General features: G+C 31.9%; 1 protein-coding gene across 3 annotated transcripts in view; it reads left to right on the forward strand.

Annotated features, from left to right (window-relative positions):
* Positions 1 to 20235, forward strand: part of LOC118202182 (2-Hydroxyacid oxidase 1-like) — a 49797-nt gene extending 29562 nt beyond the window's left edge. For 2 of the 3 annotated variants that reach the window (XM_035374334.2, XM_035374335.2), the window contains exons 6-9: positions 7185 to 7276; positions 10286 to 10447; positions 15820 to 15889; positions 19827 to 20235. In XM_035374334.2, coding sequence (XP_035230225.1) covers positions 7185 to 7276; positions 10286 to 10447; positions 15820 to 15889; positions 19827 to 19891 — 389 coding nt within the window. In that variant the 3' untranslated portion in view covers positions 19892 to 20235. Of the gene's footprint in view, positions 1 to 7184; positions 7277 to 10285; positions 10448 to 15800; positions 15890 to 19826 lie in introns of all 3 variants that reach the window. The other variant, XM_035374336.2, reaches the window with a different exon arrangement.
* Positions 20236 to 23683: the final 3448 nt, after the last annotated feature.

Genomic DNA, 23683 nt, shown 5'->3' on the forward strand with positions numbered 1-23683 from the left:
CCGCTGCTCTAGACTGTTATTAAAAACTGTCTGTAGCTGTAAATCAAAAGGTTTTGTACCTAGGTACTTAATATATGGCGATAGAAGCAAATATTCATAAAAATATCAGTTTAATATGTTTAAATTAAATGTATTTTAAACTACATCAGTTAGGTATATCATTGCAAAAATTAATTAAAGGTTTAAATTATCAAACAATTCAGTCATTGATTTTTAAATACCTCATTTTTATAAAAAATTTATACATGGCTTGAATTTGCAACATAAATTAAATATCGTTCAGTTAATCAAATAGCAATATTATTTTTGAGGACGCGCGAAGTTAAACGTATGGAAACGTTCCCATAGTTCGGAAAGATGATAAATGTATGGTACCATAGCACAGTACTTGGTAATTTTAGCAAACATCCGCTGATGACTTTTCTAAAGTAAAATGGTTTAAAGCTTCATGTGTGTGTGTGTAGCAGTTCTGCAGATTCATTGCGTCTTATTTAATAGGTCATTGATAAACATGTTCATATTATCTTTTATGATAGGTTTACTAAGGGACGTCAAATTTTGAATTGATGACTCATTTTAAACTAAGCAGTGCATCAATAGGAATGGACATAAAATAACTATATTGGAGCAATTGCACAGTTTAGATAATCGAAATGAAACTTGAGATATAAAAGTTATATGATATGCGCATAGAAGTTCTCACCTTATGTCATCTGCCTCTCAAAAAACAGCGGAGCGAGAGTCCTAGTAAAAAGAAACGCTGAAATAATAAACTAGGGGAGAAAGATTAAATAAAGAAAACATTTGCCTGGATTGTAAACGCCATATTTGGCCATTTTCATGTGATGATGTATTCCATGTGGGAGGTAATAAACATAGTTGGCGAGTGTAAAATTACACAAGCTGTTTCAGAACGTTAAGTACTTTCAAGTCAAACGAACTTCTTGAATTACTCACGGTAACTTCGTATTTCAAGTATCGTACGTTCATAGCCAGACATCGTTGGTATGTAATCGAAAGACCATGGTAGTCACCGAAATGCCGAGCTGCAGGAGATAATTTTGTGCTCTAACATATGTCATGTAGATTTCTACCCATCTTCATTAGAGCATTCGGGAGCATTCATCTTCATTAGAGCATTAGAGCAGTGGCCGAGCGGTAAAAGTTGCTGAACACTGGTAGTTCGGTCCGAGGTTCGAATACCGCGAACGGGCTGGCTGCATGGGCAATTTCGTGGTTTTCCCCATGTGTAACGTGTATACGAGCCAGTTCCCTTGAAACTTCCTCCACGAAGGCATCCCTCCCCTTAGGCAGATAGCCCTCGAAGGTTTGCCATAATCACACACACACACACACATTAGAATATTTCGCTTCAACAACTCTGAACCCATGACAATATACGCCCATAAAACCTTACTGACTTACCACCAGTTGAGTTGCTGTACTGCCAGTTATATGACTATCAGCATTTGTACTTATTCTATTGTCGCTAGGCCTAGCCAAAAATCTCTATAGAATATTAATTGAATGAATTGGTAGCGGAATTTATGAAGTTACTTCGGAAGATGGGTATTTGTGAACTGTGGTTTTTAAAGAGACTCTGTCAAGACTTTGAGGAATTTAGCAATGTTTTATGCATTTTGATTCTGAGTTTACAAAGAACGTTTACTCTAGAACATTAAAATTTGTAACGGAATTTATGAAGTTACTTCGGAAGATGGGTGTTTGTGAATTGTGGTTATTAAAGAGACTCTGTCAAGACTTTGCTGAATGAGAATTTTATGCATTTTGATTCTGAGTTTACAGAGAATGTTTACTCTAAAAGTCAGTTGTAACTTGGATACAAGAAGTTATTCTGATACATTATACTGAACAATATCAACTGGGTATATTATTGTACATCATATGTGGTGTCCATATATTTGCAGAGTTCTTGCGTAATATTTGCTTGTCACATTCACATTAGTCACTTGTGTTATTCACGTATTTACGATTCGCTTACAATTCACTTATATATAGTCTGCCTGTTAACTGCAGGTGACGCTGAGAAATACAAATCAGTGTGTACAGTTGAAAATGTATATGTGTTCATTGTAAACATGTGCGGTTCACTTGTACACAGAACATCATTTTATATCTGCTAAGCATTTTGTACCGGTTACTGGTACAGAACATTTGAAGATGGGACTAGAAATTATTATATTTGTTATACCACCACTCAGCCGCTAGATCTGTGCTGAGAGCCTTATTTTTTCCTAGATTGGTTTTAGATTTTCTCAGTTCATTACCATGTAGTCTATGAGAGTTTTAAGTTTGTTTCGTTGTAGCTTACTCTTTTGGAGTTGTTTCAACCATACCTCGGCATTTTCAGCCATATACGGCCGGAAATGTTGATATTTGGTTAATAATTATTGGCAATACCTTAGTCACTCCGTTTATTTGACCGGATGGTTCCCGAAACATGAAGTTCTACTTTCTTGATTTATTTGTAAAAAACGCAACGCAAACCTACTAACCCCTTCTGTAGATGATTAATGAGAAATTTTTATTAACAAATAGCGCCGAGAAATAATTGAATTTTTGAACTATTATTATTTTCTTGAGCTGGATTAATCAAGTAAGTACAGATATTTCTGCACTATTATTTTGGGAGGCTGCGTGTTAATGCACTGAATTTGTAGCTATCTCTGTGATGTTAGAAAGTATTGTGTATTTAGTCGTTGTGATTTATAGAATTCTTTCAAAAAGATAACATCCTCATGCAATTTGTGCAATGAATTGGTACAAGTTCTAACCTTTAAGTTTGAATATGAGTTGAATAAATTTGTAATTTATGTAATTGTTGATTTAATATGGATCAACCGTTCGTTCAAAGAGTTTCTCATTGTTTCATTATTATTTTTTACTAGTACTAATGGTAGAGAGAAAGTTAATTTAACCGAAGTTAAAGGAATTAATTTTATAATGTGTTATTTAATTGTTTTTAATTAAAGAGAATTGTTTATAATATATATATAAAATAAATATTTTGAAACGAATACCATAATTTAATTTTCTTCTGCATTAATTCGATAGAATCAAGAAATCTATATGTATATCCTTGTGATATTTAGGTATCAGTAAACAGTACTTGTTCAGCTACAAGAATATGTTATGAGGTATATATGCAACAAGGTCGGCCAGACGGTATAGTGGTTAGGGAAGCCTGATTGTAATACCAAAATGCCTGGGTTCGAATCTCGGAGAAGGCATGGTTGTAATTGTCCGTCTCTTCATAAGAGGAGATGGTGGACCTCCTATTAGGTGTCTTCATAATAAAGAAACCACCACATCAGGCCTTGCATAGATTAATGGACTGTGTTACACTGTAACTGTTCACAATCTGCCATTGGACTACATATATATGCAACAATATGTTCCGTTGATTACTGCGAAAGTTTTATGCAAAGCATTATAAGCTATTATGGGCTTCAGGTACCAATGCCGGTTGTACAGTTCACCCAGAATCTAATCAACTTTTTATATGAATGTGAAAGCTTAAATACGAAAAACTGGAAATTTTGGAAGTTTGATACAAAAGTTATGGATGAAAACCTCATTACACAAATGTACACGGACATCATTGTCAAAATAGTAAAAATATATTGCGGGGACTCTCTAATTCGTATTTATTCACTGAATACATAATAGCAAATTTTTGGATGGAAAACATGACCTCTTTTACCTCCATATATAAGTTTCCAGAAGGTAAATTCTTACTGTTAGTAATGGAATGTTTCGAATCCTTCCATTTAATATCTCTTTTTGTAGTGTTTTACTAATTTTTTCGCATCGCGATCTGCGAGCTCTTTAGGAAAATGAAATTTGCTTTATAAGAATTCTTCAGAAAAGTTGCTCTCAATGAAAGAGAAAGAAAATATCCAGACAAAAATAATGCTATAAGGGATTAATAATAAATAAATATGAATAACTATCAGCATTCATTAAATCAATCAATAATTATAATTTATAATTTAAATAAGTATATATAACTGTAAAACAAAACAAAATTGTTAAAATATCTTTTCACTCATCAATGCAAATTATTTCGACGCAACTGATGTTTTGGGAACCACTATTCTGTAATCTGCTTTTCTAGAAAGCAGAATTGTCTTTTTCTATAAAGAAACACAGCAAATAATTTTTCAAAGATAAAAAAAACCATAATACTTCTTCATGGAAAGGGGGTGGGAGGTTAATAGCAATAATAAAGAAAATAAAGCAAATATAGCTTTAACATATTTTATTATTTTTAAAAGATAATATTATGCCACTGGTATTAACACAAATCGTAATTTTCAGTATCTTTTCCGATATATCTTTTTATTTGTCTATTTGATCATTCTACATAAAATACATATTAAAGGCACATTTAATTAGCTTATACACTAAAAGGATGTTTTGCAATTTCTATCGGAAAAATTAAAGAATTCCTTGGTTATATATATCTCTCTCTCTTTTTTTTTTAACAGAACATTTAAGTTTTTTCAAACAGTTTGCACAGTTACACATTATTGTTTCCATTTACCATTTAAAAAATTGTACGTTTGATAGAATATTGAAAACTTACAATAAGATATTTTTATTAAATTCACGGTCTCTATTTACTCCAGATCCAAAAAGCGAAAAATTAGGTTAAACAAAACCTACATATATTAGTTTCATTTCTTGAGTCTCGTAATTCGTCGTTTTGGAGAAAATAACGTTTATTTTCCTAAAATACTGGAATCCTGTTCCGAGAATGACAACCTGCATAGTTAGTTTTATAGACGAAAGTTTTGACATCTTGTGCCAGTTGGGGTTTCTCATGAAGTTGCGGGAATTTTAATGTCAATACAGCGTTTTTCAAAAACATGCTGGCAACTTTATGACAATTCAGCATTTCGCATAAGAGTGCTGGTACCGCAAAGAAACGTCTTCGTTTTTATAAAAGTGGCGAATATTTAGTTCATCCATTGCTTAATTAATCAATTAGTAATTAAGCGAAAATCAGGGGAAGCGCGCACCTTTATGAAAATTGCTGGATTGGCCTAATCGCATCGACGATCAGCTTCTAGCGAAAAACTGATCTTCTTGGCTGTGCACGCTCCTTTATACCTTTGTATTTATCATTACTGTAATATGCTGTAAACTACTGTATTTTTGTCATCCTATACTGCATTTTTATCATAATGTACTGTATTTTTATCATAATGTACTGTATTTTTATCATAATGTACTGTATTTTTATCATATTATAATCTCTCTATAATTATATGTTTGACTTCTCTTCAGGAGTTTATCCTCGCGCTGTATCATGTATTAAGTATAATTATATATCACTTGGTAGAAATCTTATGCAATAAAACATATCACTTCTTAATTACATCGTATTATGTTAAATGTATCGTAACCTGTTATTTACACAAATGCTACAAATCTTTATTGCCAAGGTATACTACAACTGTTTAAACTGTATCATGTCATATGTACATCTATTTTTAACTGTCATAATATTTTCAATGTAATTTACTGCAAACACATTAGTCCATAAGTATGTATCCATCATTACTGTAATGTACTGTATTTTTATCATCATATACTGTATTTTTATTATACTTTACTGTATTTTTTGCATGCTGCACTGTACTTTTATCATCCTATAATCTTTCTATAATTATATGTTTGACTTGGCTTCAGGAGTTTATCCTCGAGCTATATCATATATTAAGTACAATTATATATAACTTGTTAGAAGTCTTATGCAATAACACATATCACTTCTTAATTACATCGTATTATGTTAAATGTATCGCAACCGGTGATTTACACAAATGCAGCAATTTTTACTGCAAAGGTGTACTATAATTGTTTGTAATCAATCATTCATTTTCAATTATGTACTCACGCATTTGAATTAGTGTTGTCTTAAGGGTTCTCTAGATCATGGTGGACATGGTGCTATACTACATAATTAACCGTATGGTAGAGGCATAGTGCCTACGTCTCCCGTTCCTTACCCTTATCCCTTATGCCGCGGCACCCTTATGAAAATTTCTGTCTTTTCGAACAACAGGTGATTTGCATGATTGTACGGCACCGTTACAAAGCGGTTAAAGTTTCATAGTACGCTCAGCTGCGAGGTTCTTTTTCTTTGAAGACAGAGTGTCACCACCCAGGACTAAGGACTATTTATCCCTGGTTACCAACTAACCACCTTCCTGAGAAATTAATCGTTTGGTTATAACTGGAAACCCTAGTCATCGTTGCGCATTGTTGGAGCTTCAGCGAGAATAGTTCAAAGATTTCCTCAGCAAAACTGCTAGCAGCTCGACACCCATGCCATGCTGCTGCGCCATGCAGATACGTAATATAATTTAAAGCACAGGTTTTTCGCATCTGCCGATTTGCTTTTATTTTGAATTATACTAATTCACGATTTTTTGCATTTCGTTTTATTGAAAAATTAGAGTATTGTTATTCAAAAATGTAATAAAGTAGCGATCGTTCCAAAATTTATCTATATGGCTCTCATATCCGTAAAAAATGCTGATGCCAATTAATCTTTTGTTAATTATACTGATATGCTTAATCATTCAGAAAATATGCAATTGACTTCTGTAACATGTAAGATAAAAATTCTTGTCATGAAACAGGAGTCAAGACAAGATATCAGCAGTTTCAAGTAGTATATAATTCGAGGTACTTAGTTATCAACAGTTAATTAAGAGTAAATGCGTTCAACAAAACAAATGAAAACGTAAAGCTCATTGATTTTATTTACCGTTCTAATTAAATCAGAACACATTTTTTTTTTCAATTTTATCAAAAATAATAAAATAAAAAAATTACAGGATTTTTTTCAAAATGTTTTTAAGGTTCTACACCAACCTTTAATTATGAATCTTCCTTGCCCAAAGCGAAAGTGTTTTCTTCGTTAATTTGATATTTCATGTAAATTGTATGCTACATTTCCCAAAAATATCAATCTGGTTAATTAAGACTTTTAATTTACGCAGTTTTAAACCTAATCACTCTCTTTCAAAACGAAATGATAAAATTCAGTCTTTCCCGAATATGTAACTAAATTAGTATTTGAGAGTACTAGTAAATATTTGTAATTCTCAAACAAATTTAATTTATTAATGATAGTATTTCTATTACAGGTAAAGATGCTTTATTAGCAGTGAAGCACGGAGCTTCAGCTGTCTGGGTTTCTAATCATGGAGGACGACAACTAGACGGAGTTGATACGGCGGTAGCTGAATTGCATCTCATTTGAATCGTAATTTTATACACTATCTGCCAATACGTATTTTGACACCCAAGAAAATGCCAATATATGTGATCCTGGTATACGTCACGCCGCCCACCACTAAATATCGTGTATAGGAAACAACATTGGCTTTAGTCGCTTGCTAGATGCTACGGTGCAGAGTTTTCGAGAAAGGTGTAATCGTCGGGTATCCGAGAAATGGCTGATCTTTAAGGGGCATATCTAGCAAGCTGAATTTTCCAAAACCGACAGTGGCCTACGTCATTCAGAAATTGAAAGTGAGCTGTGATGGTCGGATTGTGTCCCGAGTCTGCAGACCCTCGAAACTGATACACAGAGACCGGCAGGTGCCTTCCGCAGGAATTTGGAAGAACTACACCCAACCGATGGCCCGCATATCCAGGAGTTCCAATAGGCATTCGGAGTTTTGTTTTGATGAATACCAGCAGCAAGAAAGCACAGCTGTTTGTTTCTCATGGTCCTGCTGCCGCCCACAAACCTTTGAGCACAAAGTCCAAACACGCTGCTCAATTAGTTTGTGCAAAGCTCGTCGACATTGGATCGTAAATCAGCAGAAATAAGTTCTCTGAAGCTATGAATTAATGCTAACCCTCTATCGCCAGAATGCATTGTGCCCACGGGAAAGTTCTTCTTCGGAGGTCTGCAGGGGGGTTTTGTTGTATGGACTGGGATTCTTGATCCAAATTCATGGTAAGCTCAACGACGAAGCCTACTGTATTATTCTGGATGACAGTGCGTTTCTTACGTTGTGATAGTTTTATGGGTTGGACCTATGTTACTTTAAAGACAACAATGCCAGCTATCATATTGCGATGTCTACCAAGGATTGGTGTGATGACAGTGGGGTTAACCGAATAAGCTGACCTGCCCAAAACCCAGATCCGAATCCTATTGAGAACCTCTGTGACGAGTTAGATGCCGAAAGTAAGCGGCCCAACATTGGTGAAGAAACTTAAATGTCTTCCCCAAGTCTACTGGAAGAAAATATCAATAGCCGTCATATAAAGACTTGCGGAAAGCATGCCGCCGAGTGTTGAGGCTATAATTGCCTCTCATGGAGGCTTTCCAGCTATTGAATATGAATAAATTTCTTTTTTTTTTTTTTTTTTTTCTATTACAGGTTTCCAGATACTTATTGGTAGAGAGTACTTTTAAATTTTTAAGAATATCATATATTTTATAGTATCTGTTTAAAAAAGCGGAATACTTTTTAATTTTATTTTTCCATTCTGATATATATATATGCTTTGGATTGGTCATACAGAGCAACAATGTGACAGCCCTTATCAGTTTCCTAAAATTATGCTGTTATTGATCGTAAAGAAAATTTCGGGATTTATTTATTCAATACAACTTGAAATAATACTTTGTTGCAACACAAAACAATACAGAATGGAAACGCATTCTACCTTTAGACTTTTCTGTTCTAAATTTCAATGATTTATTTTGATATCAAATATAACAAACGTTATTTATAAACATTTGCTAGATTTTTGGTTTGCAAAAACATTTCTTCAAAATGGTTATCTAAGACAAATAGAAGCATCCTGAAAAATGAAACTCATTAAATATTTCAAAGAAATAAATAATTAAAGAGCAAAACTGAAATAAATTTTCTAAAATAATTTGTAATAGATTCGCAAGGTAAATCAAATATTACATAAACATGTAAACTAGATTTCAAAATATGCAAGTAATTGAAGTTGAAATGCTTTATTTCTCATCTTCTTGCTAACTGAAAGCTGTAGTCCACAGAATTTCTAGCAGGTTTTCCAGCAATTAATTTTGAAAGCATTTCTCTTGGCTAGAACAGAAAATTAAAATTTTTATATTCTGTAGAAGTTTTAAAATATTAAAAGAAAAGTAGTTATTTATTTGCATAAAGTCTATATAGTATTTTTTCATACAAAATGAATATCTTATTAGTATGGTTACTATAAATGCAAGATACCTTAAATTATAAAGTTGATAGTTATTATTTTACTAAGAACTCTACTTGCGTCATTAAAATCGGTTCATACGAAAATGTAGTACATGCTTTTATTGTAGCATATTACTGCTTTTTCATACAAACAATTTCTACAGAGTTTATGAAGTTTTCTTCTAAAGAAACAAGAAAGACTTTTTAATACTCTAATGATTCCCAAAATCAGTTCATTGTGTTAACTATCATTATTCTTATCAGCATTGTCTGTAATCTTAACATTGTCTATAATCTAAATGTCTATGATCTATGAATTTTAACTTACTAAAGCACTTCGAATATACACATAAATTAAACCAAGATTCTTTCGAAAATATAGTTAGCAGATATTAAATTAAATTAAGTCAATGAGCTCAAAAGTTTTACGAAAGCTTTCCTTGGTTAATTCTCTTGTTAACTTGAAATTAGCGTTTGAATTGGCGTGGAAAATTTCCTACCAAAAGCTGCTATATCAATCTGAAGATCTACAAGATATTTCATATTGTGATCGCCATATTGAAATTAACAATGAGATAGTTATTAGTTTCATTCTTACAACACAATGCAAAACGATATAGTCAAAAATCTTTTAATTAGATACCCACTCAGTGGTCGAGCCGTAAAGTCGTTGAACGTTGGTTTTCGGTCAGAGGTTCGAATCCCACGCAGGGGCTAGATGCATAAACACTTTCGTTGATTTCCCCATTTGTAATGTATATACGATCTCGTTTCCTTCAGTAAGACCTCCACGAAGGCATTCCTCCCCTTCGGCAGGTAGCCCTCGAAGCTCTGCCGTAATCACATGAACCAAACAAAACATTTTTAATTAGAGAATAGAATACTATTAGTATATAACTATATATTTTTATAGTGTCAAATTTGTGAATGCATATTTGTAATTTTGAAGAAAATCTTTTTGAATTACTTTATTAACAATTCCACAGAATGTAAACAACATGTTTTTACCACAGACGAATTCGAGTTTGAATTCATATCATTTCTTGCAGTTGGATGCCCTTCCTGAAATATGTGCCGCTCTCGCCGGTACTAATTGTGAAATTTATATGGATGGTGGCATTAGGTGGGGAAGTGACATTTTTAAAGCGTTAGCTCTTGGTGCCAAAACAGTATTCATTGGAAGACCTGCATTGTGGGGTCTTGCCCATTCCGTAAGTAAATATTTTTATGTATTTTAAATACTCCATGGAGCATGAGTTTTTTTTTTAATCACGCACATAAATATCTAAAATTAGATAATTCTATGCTTATTTGTTTAAATGGCTGCAATAAATCATCTTGAGATTTAATTTCAGGAAAAAAAATTGGAAAGTACAGGTATCCCTCTTATAACACTGTTCCACTCTTGCACGGCAAGAAAATTGTAGAAACCCTCATATAGCATGGTAGCACAGTTTCATTCTGTCTAGTTAATTAATATGCGTAAAACCTCTTATAACACTATATGTACGTACGTGTTTCGATAACGCGATTTTTATTTTAAACACTAACAAAATTAAGTTACATACAATGCGATCATGTATAAGAACATGATCAATAACAACCTATTTACATATGCACGCAAAAATAAAATCCATTTCGGAAATACCTGCGACCTCTCACATCGAAATTTTTCTGAAATTGAGTCTTGCTCATCATTTATACATTATGTATCTCGTTTATTACTCTACTTGTTTACTACTATTGCTCTTAATACTTGATCTACCAACTGATCATTTGTGCTCTGCATAAGTTACCGTATTGTGTTTTGTAAGAAATTTGTTAAAAACATTTTTAGTGTGGAGTTACTAATATTTTTTTATCGTTTTTAGGAGTAATTATTGCCAAATTGTATTTCAGTCCAGTCAGTATGTCTGAAAGTAAGAAAATGATATTTTAAAGAATTTGTTTCTTTGGAGATGAAACCCAAATTTTGAATTGTTTGTTAAAAGTATAAAAGACTTTTCACTTTGCAAACAGTCTAAATTTAAATCAGGCAACAGGCCATTAAAAAAAATAAAAGTATTCGGAACGCATCCCTCTATTATGTATTAGTTGTTAGTCTCGTATAACATGGTTTCACACAGTACGATATTTTCTAGGAACGTATCTATCGTGTTATAAAAGGAATGCTTGTAATTCAAAATTTAAGATTAAAATTAAAATTAAATTTGAATCAAGTTATAAAATTCAGGGCGGTTTTGAATTTACTCATATGCTCGGTGCACTAAGGAAGAAAAATGATGCTACCTTTTGAAATGTGCTACCATTTAATATTAAGTTCAAAGAAAGAAGTTTTTCTATTATTTCGTTCAAAAGTGTTAAAAGGTATTTTCTTCGTCTTTTCCACATGCCTTCGTGGTGTAACGGTCGCACAATCGGCGCGTATTGGAGAAATCCAAGTTCGAGTGCCGGGGAAAGCAATGCACATTCTTCACATCTTCTGCTTCAAAAAAAAGAAAAAAAAAAAAAAAAAAAAAAAAACCTAATTCTACACTGTTATTCATTTTGAACCTAGCTTCGTATAAATCTGATTGTTTTTCATTGCTAAATTCTTGCTGTAATTTATTTAAAGTTTTACTTAAAAAATTTAATGGGACAAATTTGTGAAATGGATAATAGTTTGCATATGTTTTTCTGTCCAGCTTGAAACAAGTCATGTATCGATATATCAATTGTCATACATTCAAACAACAAGAATAAAAATACATATTTCTTATGTGTTCGTATGAGCTTCATAAAATAAAAATTTCGCAAAATTTTGCTCTCTCTTGTCACCTGATGTGTAAATACAATCTTCAGGCGATAGCTTGACTTTTATATATAGCTGGAAACTTTTATATATAGCTGGGAACTTGACTTTTATATATAGCTAGAGTTTCGTACTTAATACCACATGAGAATTACCTTCTGAAAGCACAGAAGTAAATGAAAACAGCGCTATCGCAAAATGAATGTAATGAAATGTTTTTAATTTATCCTCTTAATTCTGAAATAATATCAGATACGTAATCGCATTTGTTATTGACTAGATTTCTATACTTTGTAAGGTTTACCCTAAGATTTTAACAGTTATATTTAGTTAAAGCTACTTTCCTGTCCTTTTTATTTCAGCTCACAATTTCCTGCCAGAGTGTGGTTTTAGAATCGCGCTTAATGCAAATGAAGGAACAGCGGTATTTAAGTCGATTTAATCTACTGATTTCGTTAGAGAGCTAGAGATTCTGACTAGAGCGCGTTCGCTTTTTGGCTACACTCTCTCTAAGCTATCTCTAAGGCAGTATTTCAGGCCCTTGATAGCTTCGCCGTTTAGTTAACATTTAGGAGCCAACTCCTTTAGAATTTTGATAGCGTCGGCTATATCTTTTAAGTTAAGCATTAGTTAAGTTTGATTTCTTAGTACTCTTGAGTTCAAATCCAAGTGGAGGCTTTTCTGTACGTTATAAGACAGGAGCCATCTGCAAATTCTTATTTCGAGAAATGAAGTGTAATTAACCCTTCTTGAGTTTACGTTTCTGTTTCCTGTGCTAAAGTGATTGTTCGCTTACCAGTTTTCAAGGTTCCACACACTTAGTTGTAAAAGAAGCTGGAACCCTATAATTTTAACTGACAGTATTGCTGACTTACTTTCAGCATGTAAGTTTTCATGCATTTCTTTAGTTAGTTATAATATAATAAACTAATAAAACTGATAAATCTAATATCACAAATTTCAGATCGTATCCTAAGAACTAAATAAAAAATAAAGTTTTTCATTAATGTTCGTAACTCATGAAATTCAGCAAAAAAAAATCAAAAAAAAAAAAAAGAAGGGAGTATATTTTTCACTTCTTTCAATGGGTGACATTATTTGAAATGGGAAGAACCTCATACTATATAATTATAATAATCACAAAAAAGCTGTAAAAAATAACCCTGCCTTGAAACAAAAGAACGGTTTTTATGCTGCGTTTTTCAGTTTTTTAAGTGTATTTCATTATTTTCTTTAGTTATAAGACTAATACAAAAAGCTGTCATCTGAAATTTAATTATAAAACACTACAGAAATGCTACTTTAAAATTAAGAATATAAGTAGCAGCTGCGTAGACTCCTAAAATTTTAAAAGCATTCAGACATATGTTTCTCTGCTTCAGAAAAAAAATATTTCTTGAAATATAGGGGAACAAATAATAATATGCATTAAGAAATAAATAGGAGGAACAAAGAAAAAAAGAATGTAGTGCCAGTTGACGAACAGAAGACTACTGAAATGGGATTAGGCCAAAATGTTATAATTTCGAAAGCGATCGGCTTTGAATTATGTCATTAAGCCAAAATGTAATTTTTATGAATGGGAAAAGCTTTGAGAAAATTCACCTGAAAAATCTTTGTGGATAGTTTTCGCAGAAACAGAGACAAAATTATACTTAAATGGCTAACTGCGATTAGTAATCGAAAATTTATTTATTTGGGTTCTACTTTTCGTTGCTGAAATGAGAAGAACTATCAAACCACTATCCGAAACCGTTATCCGAAAACGAAAGAATTCTTTTCAAAATTTACACTAAATTAGTTTTTTCTTTTCTTTTCTTTTTTTTTTCCGGGGGTGGGCTAATCTTAAATTTTACATTGGAATGTTTCTGTTCCAATTACACATTTTTGTGTTGTTAAGGAATAAAAATATTTATGCATTCATCTAAAATATTAAATACAGAAAAGGCTCATTATGGCAGTATCCAATTCAATGATATGAAAGTATTCAGTGCAGTAACACATAATTCAGTACAATAATACACAATTCAGTATAATGACAGACAATGATATGAAAGTATTCAATATAATGACACAGTAGGACAGTGTTTATTACCTGCTCCTTACAAGAGACTCAGTAAATCTTTTCTATTTTCGAACAATTCATGCTCTCGCCTTTCCAAAACTGACTTAACATACTATTACTGAATGAACATATGTAATATATTAATAACTTATTCCGTTATACTTAAGAGTATGTATAATTTATGAGAATCACTGCAAACCGAATGTGTACAAAATTACGTACCCTAAAATGTGCGTTTCTGTGGGATTCTGAACACCCTATATGTCATCAAAATTTAAAATTAAAAACATTTTAATACCACATTTAGATGAATTTAAGAAAATAATTTCATTAATGAATTTGATTTTTATACCTTATGAAAATCTGTATAGTTTCCTTCGTCATCTTTATATGCTTTTAAAGTACTGTAATCTAGAATTGTTGCTTGTTACATATCGTATTCTCATACTGATAGTCATAATCTCTTGTCGTTAAATGTCATAAGACTTGCTTTAGAGAAGAGTAGGTTTTAGAATTCCTGTTAGTAGTTGATGCTAATTTGATTTTAAATGCTTTTAATCCTAGAAGCTTTCTTTATACTTTTATTGTCTTAGCATATAATAAGACCTTTTTGCTTTGCTTTGTTCTCCGTGTTTGTCTCTCCGTTTGTAAATGTGTGTCAACTTATGCAGGTCTTTTAAATTTCAAATGCTGTGAAGCGCTCTTAAAATGCAAAGTAAAAGCGCCATATGTCCATTTTAGAAATTTTCAGAAATTAAGAATTTAAAAGCAAGTCAAACATTCTAAGAAAACATGAATGCAGATTGAAAGAAAATTACAATTATTGTAAATAGTATACTTTTTATAATATATTTAACTTATACTGTAAATCCTAAAAGATATGCTAATGATTACTATTCCAGTATTCTTAAGCTTCCTGTAATTGGTTTTCCTTCCCAGCAATGTTTCTTATTTCCCACAAAAAAAGAATGTCATAATTTTAGTAAAATTTTCATTTTTGAATTTTCGTGTGTTTCTGTATAAACCAGGATGAGTATTTAAATTTTGCAGGTCATTAATATTTATTTACTGGCAAAATTATTTAAAAATAAAGAATTGAATAATTGAATACTGCACATTTGTTTCCCAAAATATTAATTTTAAGGTATCACCTAGGATCTCTATTAGAAGAATACCGCCGCTCTTTCAAGAATCGTTTCAAGAATTAGCAAACTATCTTTGTTCTATTAAAAGGGCACTTGGCTCAGTTTGTGTATGTGTATTAGTTTATGCATACCTTTTAATTTTCAAATGTTCTGAAGTGCCCTTATACTTGAAGTCTTCACAATCAATTACCTGCTTTTTTTCTAAAAACAAGGCGTAACGAAGACTGATTTTCATCTAATATTTTATTTGATATTTGCATGCATTCCTAATCGAATATCGTTTATATGTTCTGAAAGATTGCATTCGTTAACTTTAGAGGATCAACATTTTGCTGCATTGAATTATTTGATTCATAAATAAAATTAAATTTTTCTAGCGTAATTAAATAACTACAATAAAAATTCCTGATTCCTAGGTGCTACGAAATCTCTTTATAACTGAAAATAATGCACTCACTCAGGCTCTGTTTTCACGTTTTCAATTATATTTCCTACCCTGTTTCAAATTAGTAAAAAAGCAACTGAATTTGATTTTTTTATTCATAAATTGCGTATTTTTTCAGCCTTTTTTTTCCTTCATAGGGACAGGATGGTGTGCGACATGTATTAGAAATCCTGAAAAACGAATTAGATCGAGCAATGCATCTAGCTGGTAAATTATGCTTTTTTTTCTTTTACTTTTAGCATTTATTGTTTTTGGGTGGCATATTCGATATAAGCAGAATAATCATACTTAATGTTTACAGTTTTTTCTAATATATTATTTAGCGAATGCTAAAGTGGTCCAAAGTTTAGAATTTTATACTAGTCAATCCTGCATATATTTACACTATCTTTATTGTATTTATAAACGTTTTAACGTTTTTTACAAACTGGAAAATGATGCCCAATAATCCAAAAATTTATATATTTACGAAAAATTACCTATGCAAATTATAAAAAGTTGGCAAATAATGCATTTGCTTACAAAAATCCCATATATGCTAATTTTACAGCTACTTTGAAGTAGAGAGTTACTTTCTGAATCCGTATTGATCAGAAGAAAGTTGAAGATATGTACACATCCTTTTTAAGTTAATGCGTTCGTAAATTGAGCTGAAATTTGAATTGGGAAAATAACTTAGCATTGGAAATTGGGAAACTAACTTAGGCAGGTGTTGATAATGAGTTTAACGGTAGTGTTGGTAGCTAAATTGCGTAACATGTTGTCTGCTGTTCCGTCAAAATCCTTTGCTTTTTAATGTCCAAATTATGTATTATACTTTGAATTTCACCAGGAATAGTGAAGTTAAATATAGGGCTTCGTTAGGGGGCACATATCCAAGAATCAACAAATTGTTCAACTTTCATGATGAACCTTGGGCCCACCAATGTCAAATGAGGATTGAACTGATGTTCTAAGTGTTAAGAAAGTTCTTACATTGTCAAAAACTGAGTGTGCAGTATAGTAGTAATAGGTTAATTGCACTTATGTTTGTTGTTAAGATATAATGTCATTTAATTCTGTTTTGATTGCCGGATAATGTGTAAGTTGTCATGTTTTCATGACCTACGTTGGCTTGGCTTTTTCTTATTGTAAGAAGTTGCTTTACATGTTTGGAGAATTTTCCTACAGAATTCTTTAACAACCATAAAATATTATGACTAATAAGTGGCTTCATCAAAAGATCTTTCAAGCGTAGAAAGGAATAGAAGGAAAGCACGTAAAGTATATCAGCTTTTGAAGCATCATCACAAGTAGAACTTCATATGTACTATTTCTGACAATGCCACTGATGATGAAGAAGCATATTGTGCATATCTTAACTGAGGAACGAAGGTTGGACGACTATTAAAAGAAAACCCTGTGAGTGGCAAAAAGGATTCATATGGAGTTCAAATTTTAAGTGCATGAAGAAAGAACAAGCTATCGGACCGGGAAGCCCTGAGATTAATTAAAGCAAGAAACGAATTTGTCTTAGATATTTCATATCAATCTTTCAGTTGTCATCCAGGCAAGTTAAAATGCTGGAGAAAATTACTAGCGATTAAGGAGTTGGCTGTTTATCAGTATTAGTTTCGAGAGATGGAAACGAAAAATTACTTGCTGTGCCAAAGCTTTTGAGTGAAATTATTGAGTACTGTTAAAGCAATGAGCTAAAGAGTCATACATAGCAGATTATAGAATGAGTTTTGACGCAACTACGGTGAATTTAAGAAAATGAAGATGTATTTTTCTAAAGCATAAATTCTTAAGAATATTAAAATTATAAATTAGGATGTATTCTTTTTTAAAAAATTGGAAATTTTGGAAAAAATTTGGGAAGTAGAAAATTTGGAAGATAGCTCTTTATAATTGTCTCCGCAATACTAATACCTAGCTAAGATATTTTCTACTTACCTTGCTGAATAGATCTCAACCTTTATTGCTCTATCCTCGCCCTTCTTACCATCTGAAAGAGTGCCATTACTCGCCCCAGTTTCTTTCAAAATTGTACATTCAAAATAATATTTAACATTTAAAGCATATTATGTTTAATAAAAGTGTAATATTTTTCTCGTTATTAATATTGTTGCGTGCGTACGGGTTCGTAATAGATTGAATGCCCAAGTCTGAGGAAAAGTTAACAAAATTTATTATCACAAGAAATAAAGCAAAACGCTGAAGTTTTTCCTCACAGATATTCATACAATATCACAATACCATGCAGTAGTTATAGTTTAAACTACTAAAACTTAAATAGAATGCAATCCAAAGAAAACGCTAATCTGATCTCACCGCGAATTCGATACAATCAAGAACAAAAACTTACTAAACAACTGAACTGAGACGTTTTTCTCCGGCATTTATAAGCTTTTTAATCAGTCACGAGAAGCTTCTCGTAATTTCTCGAGGTTTCTGGAAAGCAAAAGAGTAGAATTATAGTTAAAGCTAACACACAATTGCATTATTTCAGTTTGAATATAAATTAAGAGATATCTATTTATTAAATGCGCGTGCTTTTTACTTTTTAGGAGTAACTTTCTCTTAAAACTCGTCACGTGCTGCATTACACGGGAAAATAAAACAATTCTAATTACAATTATACCGAAACTAGCTAACTAAATACAAAATCCGAAACAATATATAAATTATTTTTTGTATGTAATAAACATTAGTAGCGAAACTTGTGTATTAGTCTTATTGTGCTTACGTAATGGTCAATATACTTCCCCTATTTCAAGTCGTGTAATTTTAATCACATAACAATTGGAGTTTTCTATGAGGTTAAGTGATTGTCTATTTATTAGAAATGTGAACCATCTTCCCACCCTGAAACTGTAAAATATTTTCTTATTGAGAAGAAATTTCTTACCCTTTTGAGAACTCCTGGTCTAGGACCTTTTAATTCTTCAGATGTAGGTGTCTTTAAAAGATTTAAGGCTTTTAACATAGCTTAGACAGTTTTTATTACAAGTTATTGAGGTTAACACAAAATTGATTCCCCAAGAAACTTCACAAGAAAGCAGCTTTGGATGCTGCGAAAAATTACCTGTTTACATTGAATTTGTAGCTTTTAACTTTGTAACTATTTCATTTTCATACATATCGTAATTTTATATCAGCATATTGTTATCTGAAATGCAATATTATGCTATGAATATAACAAAATCTAAGCAATTTCAAATTTTCATTACATTTGCTTTCACTTATGTCATTATATGAATCTTTCTTTTTTAGAAATATTTCTTTTTAGAAATCTTTTTTAGAAATACTTTGACGTAATTGATCACTATTCTATTATTGGAGCATAGAATTAAAACTATGTTGATATGGAGAAGTTTAAACTTTTAAAATGATCTTAGGATTGTAGTAGAGACTTTAAATTTAGTAATAAATTGTATTATTCTACAACTAAAAACAAAGAATTAAAAAAGGATCTAAAATTAAGATTGCAATGAAAAACAATTATCATTACGGAAGCAAATTTCGTGATGATATTTTTTTCAATCAACTTCTGTTTTTTCAGTCAATTTCTGTCTCTTAAGGTATTTAAAATATTTATATGAAACCAAATGTTCGCTGATATTCAACCAAAAGTTTGCTTGGATTCACGATTAATATTAAGTTTATGCAATGTTGAAAAATGAAAACAGTTTCTTATTAATTTTATATAAAGCTGATAAAACATCAAATTTCAAACAAATGGATTCATATCTTAGACTTTTCCAAATGTCGCTGTGCTTTCAATTAGCTCTTACATTTTTTTTGAAACGCTAAGAGCCATATAGCTATTGAAATCCCTTACATTAAGCTCAGGATTTTTCAATACATCTATCTTCAAAATACATTCATGAAACAACTTCTGTTAATAATGTCATTAATCTAAATCTCCCTCCATTATAGCTATAGATGTATATATTTATTAAATAATCTTTAACTAAATATTAATATGGTAAATTTCCTCATTTTATGTTAATCTTTCAAGTAATTATTATCATTATTCTGTTCTTTTTGAATTTCAGTGACATTTACAGTTTCCTTGAGATAGTTTGCAATTTTCAAAGTACCTTTTATATAAAACCTTTAAAATGTTGAATTCTATTCCATGCTTTTCTTTTCATTTTAGGGTGCAATAGCTTAGAAGACATTGGACCACACTTGGTAAAGAAAAAGCATATATCTAGAATATAGAAAGAGGTGCAGAATAAAATAATCACATTCTATCACTCCTAAAAGCAAAATCTAATAAATCTCAGTAATAATTATTAATTTCTTGAACGATATATTGTCTTTAATGTTATGTAGTTTTTTTTCTCTTATATAAAATTCATTATTTTGATGCAATATTATGATTACTCCTAAATTGAAATAATGCTCACTTTGTGTGGAAATGAACGCATTTACATAAATTAATGCTTAAAATAAGATGTTTTGTTCTTAGCATTCCATCTAAAGCCAAATGTTGTCTATATGATAGAAGCACAGAAAATATGTACATAACCAAAAATAAAGCAAAAGAAGTTGCAGTCTGGGAAGTGTCGAAATTTTAGAACATTGGTACTTTTACATTAGAAGTTCTGAATTCCATCAGTGTGTTTCTTCTTATCAAACTGCGAAAAGCTGTTCTGAGGATGTACATGCACATTATCACTTTTTCGTATACAATGAGAGCAGTTTGATAGGATAAAAAGATAAATACATACATTAACAATTTTGTATTAATTATAAATACTGCCACAATTCTGAACAATGAAAGATTACTGTATTCTTTCGTGAAGTCCATTTAGATGAAAACTGAATGAGTCGCTACAAGCGAAACGCGCATTGCGCACGTTAACCTTTATTTTTGATTTTTTAATGTTTTTTCAAATGTTAAATGTATTTGATTTTATTGAATATAATACAGTATATTTGTTTTAGAAAGATAGCTGCTCTTTTAAATACGTGGCGGTTTAACCATAACTGCATTCTTGAACACTCATTTACTTTCTAACTGTAACATTAACTAAAAAGAAACATTTATGTATTTAACTGTAACCTGTCTGTATTTGAGTTAGTGGTGTAGACTGTATCCTTGTGACTTATGTTTTTTAAGTATAAAAGTTGTTATGAAGGATGACTAGTGATTTATATTACTAAGCGAATTATCATCCAGGCTCTTTCAGTGTTGTGCTATGACCTAGCACATTGATAATCCCACAATGGTGACTCATAAGTGAAGTTCGAGCACGCATCGTCTATTCAGTTCATTAAGTGTAAAATCGACAAGAGTGATATACTAGAGAAGCCGTAGATATTTTCAAATATTTTCGTGATTTCGATGGGTGCTCACCAAATGTGTATGCGGGATCATGTGTGTGATATAGGGTTTTAAATGCACGTGCGCTAAGAATCTGTGAGGATTCAATAACAATATCATGTGTCTGAGTTTACTGAGAGTATTTTAACATATACCTTAAGCGTTCTTTTAAGTCCTTCCAAATTTCATAAAATCCTTAACTGATTATTCAGAAATTACTACTCCTTTATAAATGTCTAAAAGAGCGACCGAACCATAATATCTTTCCCCATACTGAGACCAAGGGGACCTCCGGTATTTTCTAAACCTCGTCGGCTATCGCCTGCGTCCTCATGGCTGCTCGTTAGGAATTTGACTTTGTCTTGGCGCAGAGTATTGTGCGTCTGTGAAAGAGCTTGGGCAAGCTCTCTTCATACGATTAAAAATCCGAATGGCGCATGCCCGTCCTGCAGCGGTTATCGTCATCACTGTTCCGGACCGTTTTCCCCTCTCACAGACCGTCTAACAGTGTTATCATCACTGTTCCGGACCGTTTTCCCCTCTCACAGACCGTCTAACAGTGTTATCATCACTGTTCCGGACCGTTTTCCCCTCTCCCATATCTAGGATTGTAGCTAAGTATTTACTGGAAATAGAGTATTTACAATGTTAAATTTAGTTCCCGCGTATCACCTGATCAATGTTAATCCAGTTGACACTGCAAAAAACTGCTGTAACAACACATGCGGTTTATTTAAATTTCTGTTTACATCATTTGGTGTCTGTAACATATCAAATCCCTTGTATGGTAACCGAGTGTGGAATAATAGCCCCGAAGTTGCCTATGCTTGTCATTAAAGGCGACAAAAATAGGTATCCAGTGTTCGGGTATATAGTCTGCTACTCTGTCCGTGCGGATTATATCAGCGGACTGGTTCTCCAGGCTGGGGGTTGGGCGTGAGGCTGATAATTTCATCCTGTAAAAAATTACATGATAGGAAATCTCAGGAAAAAAAAACCGGATTGACCTTATCCAGAAGACATGCAATGAAGAAGGACATGAGGATTAGATCATGGAATGTACGCAAGTTTTTTAAGAGTGGAGCACTGAAAAATATAGTTAATAGATACAAAACTGATATACTGTCTCTTTAGGAGAAAAGACGCTTAGGAAAGGAAGCAGCCTATATTTTAGCTCTCAAGATAAACAGAATCACTTTGGTAAAGGGTTCGTGGTACATAATAGAATTAGAGATAAAGTTAGGAATTTTAAACCTGTTAATGAAAGAATTTGCAAAATATGAGTAAAGATCACACCATAAAATATACTATGTGTGTGTATATTATATGAGCATTATATGTGTACATGCATTTACTGAGGACAAAGAGTAACCAGAAAAAGACATGTTTTATGATAAGCTGGAAGAGACTTACAACAAATGCCCATCTAATGGTATAAGATTGATGATAGATCTCAATGCATATATAGGTAGAAAATTCAGTGTACAAATCTAAAGCATAGCCTGCATAACGAGTTCAATGACAATGGAAATATACCTTTGCGATTTGCAATGGATGCCGAAATGGTTATCGAGAGCACAAATTTTACACATTTATATATATATAGATATATATATATATGAATGTGTAAAATTTGTGATATATATATATATATAGATAATAGAATATATAGATATATATATATAGTGTAATATATATATATATATATATATATATATATATATATATATATATACTGTGAGCTCCCCAGATGAGAATACATTGAATCAGATTTTATCATGTATTGACGGCATAAATGTAGCTTACTTGATGTTAGAAGTTATCGAGCGGCTAACATAGCCTCTGACTATTATTTAGTCAAAATAAAGGTAAAGCTTGTAATGTCTGAGACTGAGAATAATGAGTATCGCAGGTGGAGAAAACTTAAGTCTATAATATTAGAAGCAGCTAAGGAAATGCTTCCAGCCCTTAAAAAAAGAAAGCATAGGGCTAGTATAATGAAAAATGTGAAATAATTAACAAAATAGGAAAACCACTCGTACCATCTTATAGTACAAAAACAATTATACAAGAAATACTGAGGATGAGTACAGAGAAATTAGAAGACAGGAAAATAGATTATTCAAAATGAAGAAGAGAGTATATTGGAAGAAGATTTAAGAGAAAATACAGTATCTCTAAACACAGAAAGATGGATAAAAGTTTCATAATGTAGTAAACAATACCAGAAAAACATTTTAGGCTAGCATGCACATTTATGTGATAAAAATGGTGAACATTTTAATGACCAAACTGAAATACTTAGGAGATGGCGAGAACATTTCGAAACTGCTCTTGATGGAAACGATGGTGGGTGAATTGACAAAAGACTTAGACGACACACCTCAGAAAACATCAAGACGAAGACCTAGAACCACCATTACTGGCTGAAGTGGTAATAATAATGCATAATTTAAATAATAATAATTCGGTAGGACCGGGTAGTATCAAGTCCAAGCTCTAGAATATCGAGGATACTAAAAATACTGATTAAAGAAATATACTTTGTTTCTGAAGTGTATTTCTTATCTTTCTAGGCTTTTCTTCATGCAGTGTTTGGACGTGAAAGAATAAGAAAGAAAAAATGCCGATAGAATGGGTTGAGGTGTCCGCCGATAACATCGCGGCAAATACATTGCAGACGA

Source organism: Stegodyphus dumicola, chromosome 3, assembly GCF_044657685.1.
Source record: "Stegodyphus dumicola isolate Sdum_Otavi_A_Nest chromosome 3, ASM4465768v1".
NCBI classification, from domain to species: Eukaryota; Metazoa; Arthropoda; class Arachnida; order Araneae; family Eresidae; genus Stegodyphus; species Stegodyphus dumicola.